This window comes from Micrasema longulum, unplaced genomic scaffold, assembly GCF_059751315.1.
Source record: "Micrasema longulum isolate JH-2025_06_02 unplaced genomic scaffold, ASM5975131v1 h1tg000163l, whole genome shotgun sequence".
NCBI classification, from domain to species: Eukaryota; Metazoa; Arthropoda; class Insecta; order Trichoptera; family Brachycentridae; genus Micrasema; species Micrasema longulum.
This window is the reverse complement of record NW_028277368.1, coordinates 757,986-771,210: the sequence shown is the minus strand read 5'-3', so window position 1 is coordinate 771,210 and position 13,225 is coordinate 757,986. Positions and strand designations below refer to the sequence as shown.

The 13,225-nt window shown below is 33.1% G+C and overlaps 1 protein-coding gene across 1 annotated transcript in view; it reads left to right on the top strand.

The window, feature by feature from the left end:
* Nucleotides 1-12,578, top strand: part of LOC148284040 (uncharacterized) — a 68,608-nt gene extending 56,030 nt beyond the window's left edge. Inside the window, exon 2 of the mRNA XM_088242798.1 lies at nt 12,169-12,578. Coding sequence (XP_088098924.1) covers nt 12,169-12,578 — 410 coding nt within the window. The remainder of the gene's footprint in view (nt 1-12,168) is intronic.
* Nucleotides 12,579-13,225: the final 647 nt, after the last annotated feature.

Genomic DNA, 13,225 nt, shown 5'->3' with positions numbered 1-13,225 from the left:
GCTAAAACTCAGATAGATATGACACACGCAGGTTTTATGCTTTGGAAACAATTGACATACATGATTATTAACAAGTTTTTTTTAGTTTGCATAAAGTTTGTAATAACACTAAAAGTGTCACATCTCAAAATCTGACTTAACCAAATAACTGCCCTTTTACTTATGATGGCTGTTGAGAAATGGACGAGGTGTTTAGAATATCTCGTCCTAGGAGGAGTAAAATTTAGTAAGTGGACTGTATTGTTGGGGTAGGAAGGTTGCGCAACTCCACTAACCTGCTAATGATGATCGTGACGTGTGCTGGAACCCTGGTGAAGCTGGCAGTCGTAAGACGCTGGCATAGCTCGTATGGATCTGGCGGTCTAAAGGACGCAGGCATAGCTCACTTGAGCAAAGATTAGTTAAGCACTTCGCTCGGTTGATGTTATTTGTGTACTGCATAGAATTAAGAATATCCCAGAAGGAGCGGAGAATCATATTTGAATACATCGGACTGTGTCCAATAATTCTCCCACTTCGCCGGGTAATGTTGCTTGATGGGAAAAAAAATAATTTGTTAATTTCTCTAAAATTTTATCGTGCACGCGGAAACATTAATTGACACAACAGAGTAGATAAATAAAGGGTCAACAAAAAAAAAATATTTGACATAAAACGGATTTTTTTATATCATGTTAAATAATATTTGTTTTTTTAAAGATAATTTCATTTAAATGTCCCTCACGGCGGTGTTTAATCTGAGGTCTAATTTTCATTAATTCTTTCATTAGATGAGCAAAGTAGGGTAAAAAAAAATACTACTCTGGCAACACTAATGAAATTTCCATTTTGTTTCTTCGACAATCTGACAGATGGAAAAATAATTCAATTTTTAAGTAATGCATTTGTTATATACACATTAATTTGCAAATTACAGATAAAATGTGATTGCATCCTGTTTCTTTAAGATCCAAGCAGTATTTCTAAATTTTAAAAGGACACAACACGGCATAGTTGAAATCAAATCAGGAGTTGCGTACTGAGCGACCTCTACAAAGAAACTAATGGGTCAAAACGTAAACCTACTCATTTATGAGTAGTTGAGTCGCCTTCTATTTGATGTGCGTATGCGGTTTCTGTACTATTCTTAATTCTATCGTGTACTGATAATATAACGTTTTTTCCGGCACTCACACGTAATATTATTGTTGCGTGGAGTGCGCTAGGAAATGAGAAGGATGGGTAGGTAGATATGGATTTGTTAAGAGTTGGTCTGAGCACCAGCAGTGGTGGAATAGCGAATCATGCGTGCAAGTTTTTTTTTTTAAATAAATAAATATATCTGCGTTCTTGTGATTCACATAAATATTTTTATTTTGGCAGCCGTTCTCAACGAAAAAACTCACAATTAGAAAATGAAAAAACAAGTTCTGGTAGAGTGGGGTTCGAGCTTCGGACCTTTGATCTGTGAGTCCGTGACGCTAGCCACAGGACCACTACCCAGTTTTAACTAATACGATATCTGTTATATCACATTGGTTCAAATATTTTTTCGGGTGTTCGATGTTCGATTTCACTATTATGATTGGTTCTCTTAGCCTAGCCTACTGTGGTGCAAAGAATGTTATGTAAAGATGTGAAGAAAAATAAATATTTAAGTCTTACCAGAAATCGAGCCGGGACCTAAAGCATGGTAGACGAATGCGCCACGCAGTTGACTACGAGACGGACTTATCCTCACTCAAGTTCCATTTTCAGACTTTTGAAATGAGAACAAAAAATCTGGTCAAGGTTTCTGGTTCTATTTTATACATAAAACTATTATTTTTCATACGCTCGGACGCCGACGGTTTGCGCTTATTTTTTATGTACATATATCTGTAAAACTTAAGATATCTTTTACTACGTTAGCTGCTGCATACATTTTTTTTTTAAATTTAAAATAATATTTATTTTTCACTGAGGTATAATAAAAAAGAGATGACGCTTCATATAAAGCGAATTTAAATTCGTGTTCTAAAAATTATATAACAACCCTGCCGTGCAAAACGCGTAGCAGAGTAAAAACTGTTTATGCCGCTCACTCTGAATTCAAAGCTGTATGTCGCGCCCTTTCGCCCCGTTTCATATTCGCTTAACGTTTACAAAGAAAAATACTATTTCCCACCAAATACAAGATAAGCTCCGGAACCTAAGTTGAATGGAACACAAGTCGGGTGCTTAGTGCCACATCCAGTGTATACATGTATATCAATAGTATTTGTGTATTTTCCGGCTGGGTATTGGTGAATTCATTGTTTTTCAAATAAAGTTATTTTTTTTATATTTTAGTATTCATATAAATCTCCATCAAAAAGACATTGTGTCTGGTGGCATAGTCGTATTTTAGTTGTTTAAAACTAATGTTTTAAAGTGAATGTATTATAATTTTGATGTATTCCAAAAAAAAAAAATTAAACTACAGAAAACCATTTTATAAAAATTTGATTAATCAATTCACTTTGATTTGGATAAATCTGATGACCAATTTAGTCATAAAAATTCTTTTATTTCTTCGCATGTACATATATAAGTAAATAAATTAATAATTCTTGTATATTTTTCATCCGAACATCGTGTGAAAGAAAGCCGTTGGCATCCCTTGCATTGTCAATCAAACACAAACGCAAGCTTTCTCGTTTTATTAATTTGTTCTGTTATTTTACTGCACACTATTGTAAATATATACTATGTATTCATAAATATAAAATATTTCATTCTCGTATAATACATATTTTATAATCGTGCGGAATAAAGTGACAGTTAAAAGGTAGTAAGCAATATGGCTGATTCTCGCTTCGTGGCGCCTAACGACACGCCGCGTTCCTTTTTAAAAGTCCCGCGCGACCATAGCCGACAGGCTGAACAAGATGTTAACATTTCAGTCAGTTGACTTGTGTAGGTACTAGAATAAAAAACATTAAATAAAAAGGTACAAAATAACGCACACATCCGCCTGAGAAGCACTGTAGTTATTTTGTTTGTTTATTTTGATAATATTTATTTATAAGTAGGTACCTAAAGATGTGACCCGGTTATAATATATTTAGTCAAAGTAAAGCAACGTTTACTGCCCTATTATTTTTGCGGGGACTACCACAAACGCCATTTTCCCGTAGCGATATGCAGATATGATAAAACGACGCGTGGTCAAAAATGCCCTTTAAACATAACCAGATTTGATGCTTCGTAGAAACAAACGGAGAGCTCAGAGGCGGTTCCTTAGTATGTGCATAAGTGCAGTGCACTGTCAAGTAAAAATTTGCGTAAAAAAAATAGTAATTTTATTGATACTAAAAATATTTTATTAGTAGGTAGAAAGAAACAGGGAATCGTTGCAATATTATATACGTAAACATCATAATATTCAATACTAGCGCCAAAAGATCTAGCGAAATCGACTCTAGCGGACGATTTTCTCATCTTGTCTACGCATGCGCAATCGTCCCAGTGCATATTCTGTTTTGCACAATCTTTTACCCTGAATTTGTAAGAAATATATCATATCTCCTAAAATCGTCATTTGAGCGAGACAGACAATGCTTCATACCGATGAATTGTGCGTTAGAGGGAGAGATAATATACATATTCCGGGCATTGCCAACGCATGCGCAGATTTTAAGTTCGTTTGTAATGTCACTTTGAACATGCGTAATGACGTGATATTAGTACGAATTTAGTTAACTATGACGTGCGTATTTTGTTGGGCGCATTTAGCGTTTCTGGTTCCGATGCGCGGGCAGTCATACTATTACTCGTTTATCACGTCAGACTTATCATATTATTATAATATTATTGAACTTAATAATATACAAGTTGACAAAATGTAAAGAAATGCACTGCCAATGTTTTCAGTCAGGAGCCGCCAGTGGTAGATCTATAAACATGCAATGCTGAACACAATATATAACAACAGAGATTGGCACCTGATGCTTAAGACTGATCATCTTACCTTCCTGTAATACATGAACGAGTTACACTACATGTACTTTCCGATGCGGTGCCTAACGTACCATCAGGCGCGGATTAGGGTTTGTTTATGGTAATTAATTGTATTTTGAATTGTTTTGACCCTTTTCTTGACAGATCGGAAAAATATTTTTTAGACGTTTTTACACAAAGGCTTTAAAATCCTAAATCCTTCTTTAATGAAAGTTTATTATGATTTGGGATACCGCGATTAAGAATTAAGAACATGGCAAATCACTTTTAATTTAATGCTGATTTACTCATGTTTTAGTTCATGATAAAAATATTAGATCATACGAATCCTATAGGATTCATTGCCAAGAAAGGGTTAATTTATTAGCTAACTGTGCTCAGAGAATTTAAAATTTTTAGCTCATATTTTTTTATTACCACTTTTGTACTCTTGTGCTCAAATTATCAAGTGTGCATTTAATGTAATGTGCTTGGGGTCGAAGTCCCGTGGCTAGCGTGGCGGACTCACGGATCAAAGGTCCGAGGTTCGAACCCCACTCTATCAGAACTTGATTCCCACTATCTAATAGTGATAATACTCGTTGAAATCCCCCCCCCCCAAATTTAACCATTTTAGTAAAGTCTAAAGAAAATTTAAAAAAAAGTTTTTGCTCCTTTATCTCAAAATAATTCATAGAAACACAATCATCCCTTTCCCTCGTATAGCTATCTGGGTAAGCTACCCACTTGATAAGATTGGGGCGATTTGTTTCATATTGAGAAGGGGTTGCATTGAACGGTCAGATGACTGGAACGCTAAGGGGTGAAATATATTTCATCGCATGCCTTGGCTTGGTTTGTAAAGCGATGGAAATTTAAAAAGTGCACTCTGAAACATTATAGGTATTTTTCATTTCATATTTAATCGTATTTCTTTGAACTATTTTTGCCAAATATAATATTTGATAATAATAAATAATACATTTACAGAGCTTAAAACCAGTCGTTAGCTAGGTAAGGTGACCAATTTACACACTGTATACACGAACACGTTTTCTCCCTGAGTTGCAATAAATTTCACCTTAATAACACCATAGGGAGCGATTTTTTCCATTTCCGAGGTAATATAACATTCTAAATAATTCCTCGAGTGTGGATGTTCAAACATGGGCAAAATGGTGAATGTTACACAGTGTGTAAAGTGGCCACTTAAACCAGCCAGTGACAGGTCATAAGCCCTTTAAATACCTAGACTCCCATATTCCCTTCTCAAAAATGTTTTCCCTCTCTGTTGCAACAAATGTAAATATAAATAATTCCTTACTGGGTTAAATTCAGTCCATGTATACGAAAATTCGGACGAATTCAGGTGGTCGAAAAAGAAATAAAGAAAACGAAAATTATTTTCGGTGAGGCCTAGTAGGTAAAATAATTAAGCCTGATAAATCTCACCCACATCGAAAAGGTTTCAGCACTTTTACTTCACAAAAATCAATATATGGAAGAGTTGAGAAAATGTGAGATAATGATAAATACTTAATTAAAAACAAGCTTTGTAAAGTGGACACATAAACCAGACAATGACTAGTCATAAGCTCTGTAAATGCCTACATTTCCATATTCCCTTCTCAAATTTGTTTTCCCCCTCTGTTGCAGTAAATGTATACATCATTTTTGTTACATGAAGGTGAGACGATAAGACTTACGCTTCAGGTGCCAGTCCAGGGAGACTGATATCTGTATACGTTATATATTTAACCTTTGCAAACATGACCATATCACCAAATACCGCACGCAACTACACCGGCTCAGTATCAGACATAGAAAAAACATTTACATTCTATCACTTCTTCACAATATTTTGAATTATCCCACTTCACCTGTTTATCTGGGAGAGCTCTTCCAACCTTTGTCATAACATGGACTATCTCTTCGTTCTGATAACGAGAGAACCCTTTTAATACCCATTCAACGCTCTATTTTTTTGCGTCCTCTTTCACAATAGTAGCTGCTTGACTGTGGAATAATCTACTTACTAATGTCAGAGACGCCGCCCCTTTTTTATTTACATTTAAATCAAGATTGAAAAAACACGATCTAAATATTTAAGTTTTTTCTTTCTACTTTTTCTTTCCTCTCCGTACTCCCTCTCCCTTCATGGAGTGTAGATTTTTAATATATTTTTGTTCTAAATTTTGTATAAAATTATAAGATGTCTATTTAATACCTAGAATACATCTATTTACTTCTTATTTTCTCAAACTGAACGGTTTGGGTAAGTAGGAAGAAATTGCTTTAAGGCAATATGCCCGCCCTTATATATATGTAAAATATATATGGATAAAATAAATTCCTATTCTAGGAAAATTAAATAAGTTAATTAGTCACCTTCATCAAATACAATGAATTATTGTTTGTGTTTTTTTGTATCTATATTATAAATATTTCCATTTTTTTTTTAAATTTTACTACCTAATCCTTATTTCAGACTTTATAAGCTTATTTTCTTCCTCAAATTACATTTTGTAGCATGTAATGAGGTCTTTAGTTCAATATCAAATCGTCATCCTTTAATTTAATCCTCTACACGCACAGCTGTTTGTAAATTAATCCGGGACACTGGACATTGGACATCCTGTTATATTAAACTGACCCTTGCTTATTGGCAAAACGTTTCGGTAAATCGGATTACAAACGGTTGTTGATAAATTAATAATATTGGACGAAGAGGAAATTAATGCCTAACCCCTTCATTTTCTGTAAAACTAATTCAGCCCATTACAGGTGAAGTAACTGAAGCCCAACTGACAAAGTGGTAAAACTCTTGTATTCAAAGTTTTAACTCTGCGGATGATTTGTACGTAAAGAACCAGAAAAAAGAGTTTTCGAATTATACCGATTACAGAAAAAATTAAATCTTTTTTCATTTAGGTAGATATAGTATGTATCGAGACGGTATACTTAACTTTTCTTTTATCTATTATACACCTCGGTATTACGAAGTCGGCTCTACCGACATGCCAGTACGTGTTTTTGGGAAGATATGACTGACTTACAGATGAAAAAAATATTAAACGAATGTTTTTATTTTTCATAGTGGTAACATTTCTTCTGAAGTGTTGCCATTGCATCTTACGTCGCATCCGCATTATGTCATCTTAAACATCAAATGATTTGACGCATGCGGTGTTATTACCTCGAATTTCCTAACCCCGCTGTCACAAACTTTACTCCGCGTTTAATATCAAATTAGATTTACTTATTTCTCTTTCGCATTTATATTTTAATAAAGGTCTGTGAAAATAAGGAAACACCTCAAAACGGATTAAAATAGGAATAAATCACAATTAGCAAAACTTTTTTTTAAAATACCTAGGAAAGACATAATAATAATTTCAGATTTGGTATTTTCCTTTAGAGCGAAAGTGGTGCAAGTTTGTATTTATTTAAGTTGTCTTTGTGACGAGGATCTAGTGATAATATTATATGGTAGTTGTGTATTGTTGGGGTAATGTGTGTCATTTCATTGTTGCATAGTTACATGTGTTAGATAAGAGTAGATTTTAATGTGTAAGTGAGAACTGTTTAGCGTTTGATTTGAGGAATATTTCTTCAGTCGAAGTTTGTATCGGGACTAAGGAATAAATAAGCTTTATCACTCGCACCACCCCATCCGATGTTACAGTACTTCAAAATTGCTCTGCAAATAGATTGAAGTTGAGCATTGCAAAATTAAAAAAGTTTTAAATGGTTAAATTCTATCGTATTTGATCTCGTCTCGCCAAATATTTAATTAAACAAATGAGAAAGTTGTGTAGGATGATTACAATCGGAAGATATGGAAGCCATACCTTCCTTGTGGTGGCAAGTTAAATTCTCCAGAGCGATTACGAAGATACACTATCGACCCTGTATTTTCGAGTTTTGCTGTATGTTCTCCTTGAGTGAAATCGCGTTCAAGCTATCACTTTTTACTAATTGAGATTTATTCTTGCATCGCACAGCATAGTCAAGGTGACCAAATCGATGATATGAATTCTAATTGTATTCTTATTGAATCATTGATTGTTCACAATAATTTCTCATGTGATATGAATTGATAATATAGACACTAGATGCAATATATCTTTTTGATAAGTAGTGACACAGATATTCCCGGTCATTCTCTACCTCCCAGGAATCCGTTTAGTCACATTGTTTTCCGCGGGAACCTTTATACGGTGCTCCATAGAAACGTTCCTCCTATACAGTATTGTAATCTATGAAATGTCTGCCTGTTTGTCGGCACTTTGGCCATCAGCTATCAAAGTGACCGCTCTATTATTGATGGCAATTATTGCTATTTATTCATTTCATTAGCATGCGAACTTTATTAGGTTAGCACCTGCAATGCTATAACATAATATGCTATATTCCATTGCTTTTGTTCAGAATATTGCTGTATTCCATAGTATTACTGTACATTTTATTTTGCTGAGGTAAAGTATTCATGCATCAAAGGAATTTGCAATTCGCCTTATTAAAGCTGATGTGATTGATATATTCAAGTGGTTCGAAGAATCGTGTTGTGGTTCCGTGACTAGTGTCGCGGACTCACAGGTCAGAGATTCGAGGTTCAAACAACACTATCCCAAATTGTTTCCTATTTTCTAATATTAAGTTATTAACAACTCATTGAAAATGCCCATCAAAATTTTAATATTTTGATAAATTATCAGAACGTAAGTGCTTCTAAAAAATAAAAGAAAATCAGAGACAGCATAATCAGAGAAGTAGTTAAATTATAAAAATATAAAAATTTTATGATACAGGAGTTTGAAAAATTGTTTAGTAATAGTAATGAGTATGTGTTATGGTATGATATAGTATAACTGTATTATTTATATGACTAGCCTATATAAAAACCTAGCCTACGTTTGCAAAAATCCCTAGCAAATATTTAATGATACGTTATTTGAATAATCTGGACTATTTTCTTTATTGTGTTGGATCAAATCATGTCCAAAAATTTTATTTGTTTATTTTTTTATACTTTTACATTGTTCGTATTTTTTCTTTATACATAATGGGGTGTCCCGTGCCGAGGGAAACATTTTACAAAATGTGAAACATGCCTAAGATTAGCTATTTAACAAAGTAAACATAATAATAACAATAAAAAAAACGTAATTAATCCAATTAACCTAATTATAATTAACATAATAAACAATAATATTCCTTAAAACATAACCAATTTATATAGACCAATTAAAAAAAAATCATTAACAGTGAATACATTTTACCGGTTTGGCTTGATCCACTCATCGATCCGTGCGCAACCCACTTCCACTATCCATTTCTTAACAGCAATTTTACATTGTGAGAACTTATTAATTGTCCTTATGGATAATGGAAGTAGATTGTACACTTTAACCGAGTAGTAGGTCAATCCTCTTTGACCGAAGGTTGTATTTATTTTTTTATTTTTTTGCACCATCAGGGTGGAGTATCTAGTAACTCTTGTATTTGTAACGGAAGGTAAAGAATAATGTTTACGTGCGTATAGTAACAAAGTTTTTACATAAAGTTGTTTTATAGATTTGACATTAAGATTTTCAAATATACCGAGGAAGCTAGTTCTGATTAGGACTCTTAATATAATTTTTATTAAAGCTTTTTGTGCTATTATTATTTGCTTGATCAGTGTGTTATTTGCACATCCCCATCCAATTATTCCATATTCCAAAACTGATTGAGTTATTGCGTAATATATTTTTACAAGTTCTTTTAGGCTTATTATATTTCTTATAGTTTTAAAAAAGTAAATTAGCTTTTTCAATTTATTTTTAATATGATCCATTTGATTAGTCCATCTTAAATTCACATCTTTATAAATTCCCAAATATTTAATTGTCCAACGACTCTGTCCAACGATTTACAAATACATTCAATATTCGGAATTTGATAATTTAGACTTTTGTTTATTGCTTTATTATAAAAAAAACATATGAACACAAGAAAATACTTTTTTTGGTTTTTGTTATCTCAGCGGAAATCGATCCAACATTGGACTCATTAATAACATTACAATGGAGGTCGCCGGTACTTTAAAGTAAATAAAATGGTTTTATACATATAATAAAACTTATCATTAACTATTAATCCGAATTTTTAGATTTAGAAATACGTAGACTAAAATTTCATTGGTAATAAATTATACGATTGATCATAATTTGTATAATTTGAAACAGAGAGAATCTCGTTATATTTGCACACATTAAAATTAGCAGAGAAATAATCGTGAAATCACGATGCTAATGCTAATAATTTCATCAGTATTCTCTACTGTCAATAGGTGTACCGTACCTACTTTCTCTGGTTGTCGGACAATGTCCGGGCAGGCGCCAAATCCTTTTTGCGCAAAAGGCACAGAGAATTGGCGGGAAAGTCAATATTTTACCAGGGATTTGGTACATTTGTTTAGGGAGAAGAGTAAACATGAAATATACACAAGAGCAACCCTTTTCGATTGTTGATACTATGGATTGGACAGTTGATTCTGTGTTGATGCAACAATATCCCAAAATGGAATGCGGTAACTTGAAACGAATGCAATATTAAGTATAAAATTAAACACACCTAACGCAACTTTTAGAAAAAAATGTTTACTTTACACGAATGGAAAAATAATGAAATACTGTCTTATGTTTAGATGCTTAAACCTATGTATTGTATTAAAATGTTACGCTGAGGATTTGGGACTGAGGACTTACTGAAAACGTTTTGTCCGCCTTTTAATTTTTTTTCTGGGCCCGTATTCGATACAATAGAAAATTACGAGTAACAGAGCTATTTTCAATTATATATACCAAAAGAAAAATCGATTTTCTGTATGAAAAATTGAATCTGAATGAATCTTGTTTTGAATGATGGTCAATTTTAATACGAATATGCACATTTCCGCACAGAAAATTATATTTTACTTTACAGACAATTGAAAATAACTTTATCAACATCCCATTGTTTTGGGGCCCTGGACAGGCATCTACATTAGTCCTGATGAAGTTGGCAAAGCAACGAGCATTTCTGTTTGTTAAATGAATTAAGAAATGCTAGTTCTTAAATTGGCCGTCAATAATTCGTGCGCTTGCAAATAAATACGCAAACGATATAGATATATTTAATTTTTCAGATTTTTTACTAACTGAGATGGATGTGTTCTAATCATCACTGCCGCTATGGCTGCATCGTCTGCGTGGCATGTGATGTTAACGACCTTATCTCCCTTAGCTCTAGATTTATCACTTTCTCCATTCTTGAAAGCATTTTTATGTATTTATTTTGCTTGTGTAAGAAAACGTTTTTGGCTTTTAAATTGTTGAGTCATATTTAGTTAAGGTGCTAAAATTGCTTTATTTCTTTGTTCCTAATATGTGTGTTTTTTTAAATGTTAATATTATTTAAGTCTCGAATTGAGTTGTAGTAACTCCTGAGAATAAAATTAAAATGTATTATACTTGTAACATACTTTGTGTTGCATGATTTATTAATGATACAAAAGGAATTGAATTTTCAAGAATAGATACGTATTATATTTATATTATGCAGGTATATATTTTCTCTTCTGTTGTAGTATGTTGAAGGGGAAATGTGTCCTTGTGCTGGCGAAACAAGATAAATTGCCAATTAGAGAAAGACGGAGAACTATCTCACCCTCTCTCATGACAAATAAATAATTATTTACAGTAGATAGAAGATTAACTAACGGTAAAAGGAAAATAAATTTGGAATTGTAAAGTAAGATCGATCTGATTAGATGTGCAGTGTTTATTCGTAATAAAAAAAGGGCCCAAAAAACAGTTTAAAAAAAATAATGTTTGACTTAAAAAGATTTTTTTTTTGTGAATTTATTGATACAATTTTGTTAATTTATGATAAAGCGATGTTTTTGCGTAAAAAATGTGACAGTTGAGTTAAAAGAATACAAACGGTTTTGAATCGTGGCATTTAAAATGTTTATTTACAAAACATTAATTTAATCTAAGCAACTCAGTTCAGTTTAGTTCAACGCTACATAGCAACGTTTATTTCTAAAACAATTTTGGCAAGATCGTGGTTATATTCGCTCTACTGCTTATATTATTAGTTATCGGTAGATTTCTACTATTTTCAGCTATTTTTAAATTATATTTCAACTGTTTTCACTTTAGAAATTCTTTATCTCCTAACGTTTGTTTTTCTTTGTTCCAGCTCCTAAAATTCCCCCTCCAACGCTGGACTACGCAAGCGGAACTGGTATGGAAAGAGCTCCCTGCATCAGCCTACAGCCAAGTGCACTCCTCGCCAACTCCCTTCTCAACATAAACAACACCGGAAGAACTAATTTCACCAACAAGCAGCTAACAGAACTAGAAAAAGAGTTTCACTTCAACAAGTACTTGACCAGAGCGCGGAGGATAGAAATAGCCTCGGCCTTGCAACTCAACGAGACGCAGGTCAAAATTTGGTTCCAGAATCGAAGGATGAAGCAGAAGAAAAGGATCAAAGAAGGCCTCGTGGCCAGTGCTGAAGGAAGTGCTGGCTCACCAGCGGGAGCGGTACAAGTAGAGCAGGTAATGGGAGGCGGTTCTAGTGAAAATAGCAGAGAGTCTAATCAGTGAAGACGACAAGATAAAGGATAGTTTCAATGGCCGTGGAAACGTTGGAAGCAACCAGTTAATTATGTTGTCATTTGAACTGGTTAAATATATTTTATTGAAAGATTTTCAGATGCATATAAATAAATACTATGTAAATAATAAAAAATAATGACTCATTTGTTATGATTCTACAGAGTTTGAAATAAGTTCTGAGACACATTTATGTGATTAAGTGACGCTTTTCGTTTTACAGTTTATTCAGAAGAAAAGAATAACTCAATTTATTTATCCAATATTTTGTATTTAGTTTTTTACTTTAAGCCTAGTACCCATGCAAATTATCATTTGCACTATTCAATGAATCTTATAATGTCAGGGAAAACAGAAAATTGAATTAAATATTTTTTAAAACAGGGGGAAAATCACAAATTTCCTTCTCTATAATGTTATCCATCTCTGTTGTAATATGTTGACTTTAATAACTCCATAAGAGATGAAATCCAATCTTTTGTCTTCAAACATTTGAACACACTCAAAATAGTGTATATTAAACTAACTGGTCCAAGAATAAGTATAAAAATTAAAAAATGTTTTTACATGTAGCGTTGCCTAGGTGATATAATTCAATAAGATAAATCTCACCCATAAAGGTTTCAGCTTTTTTACTT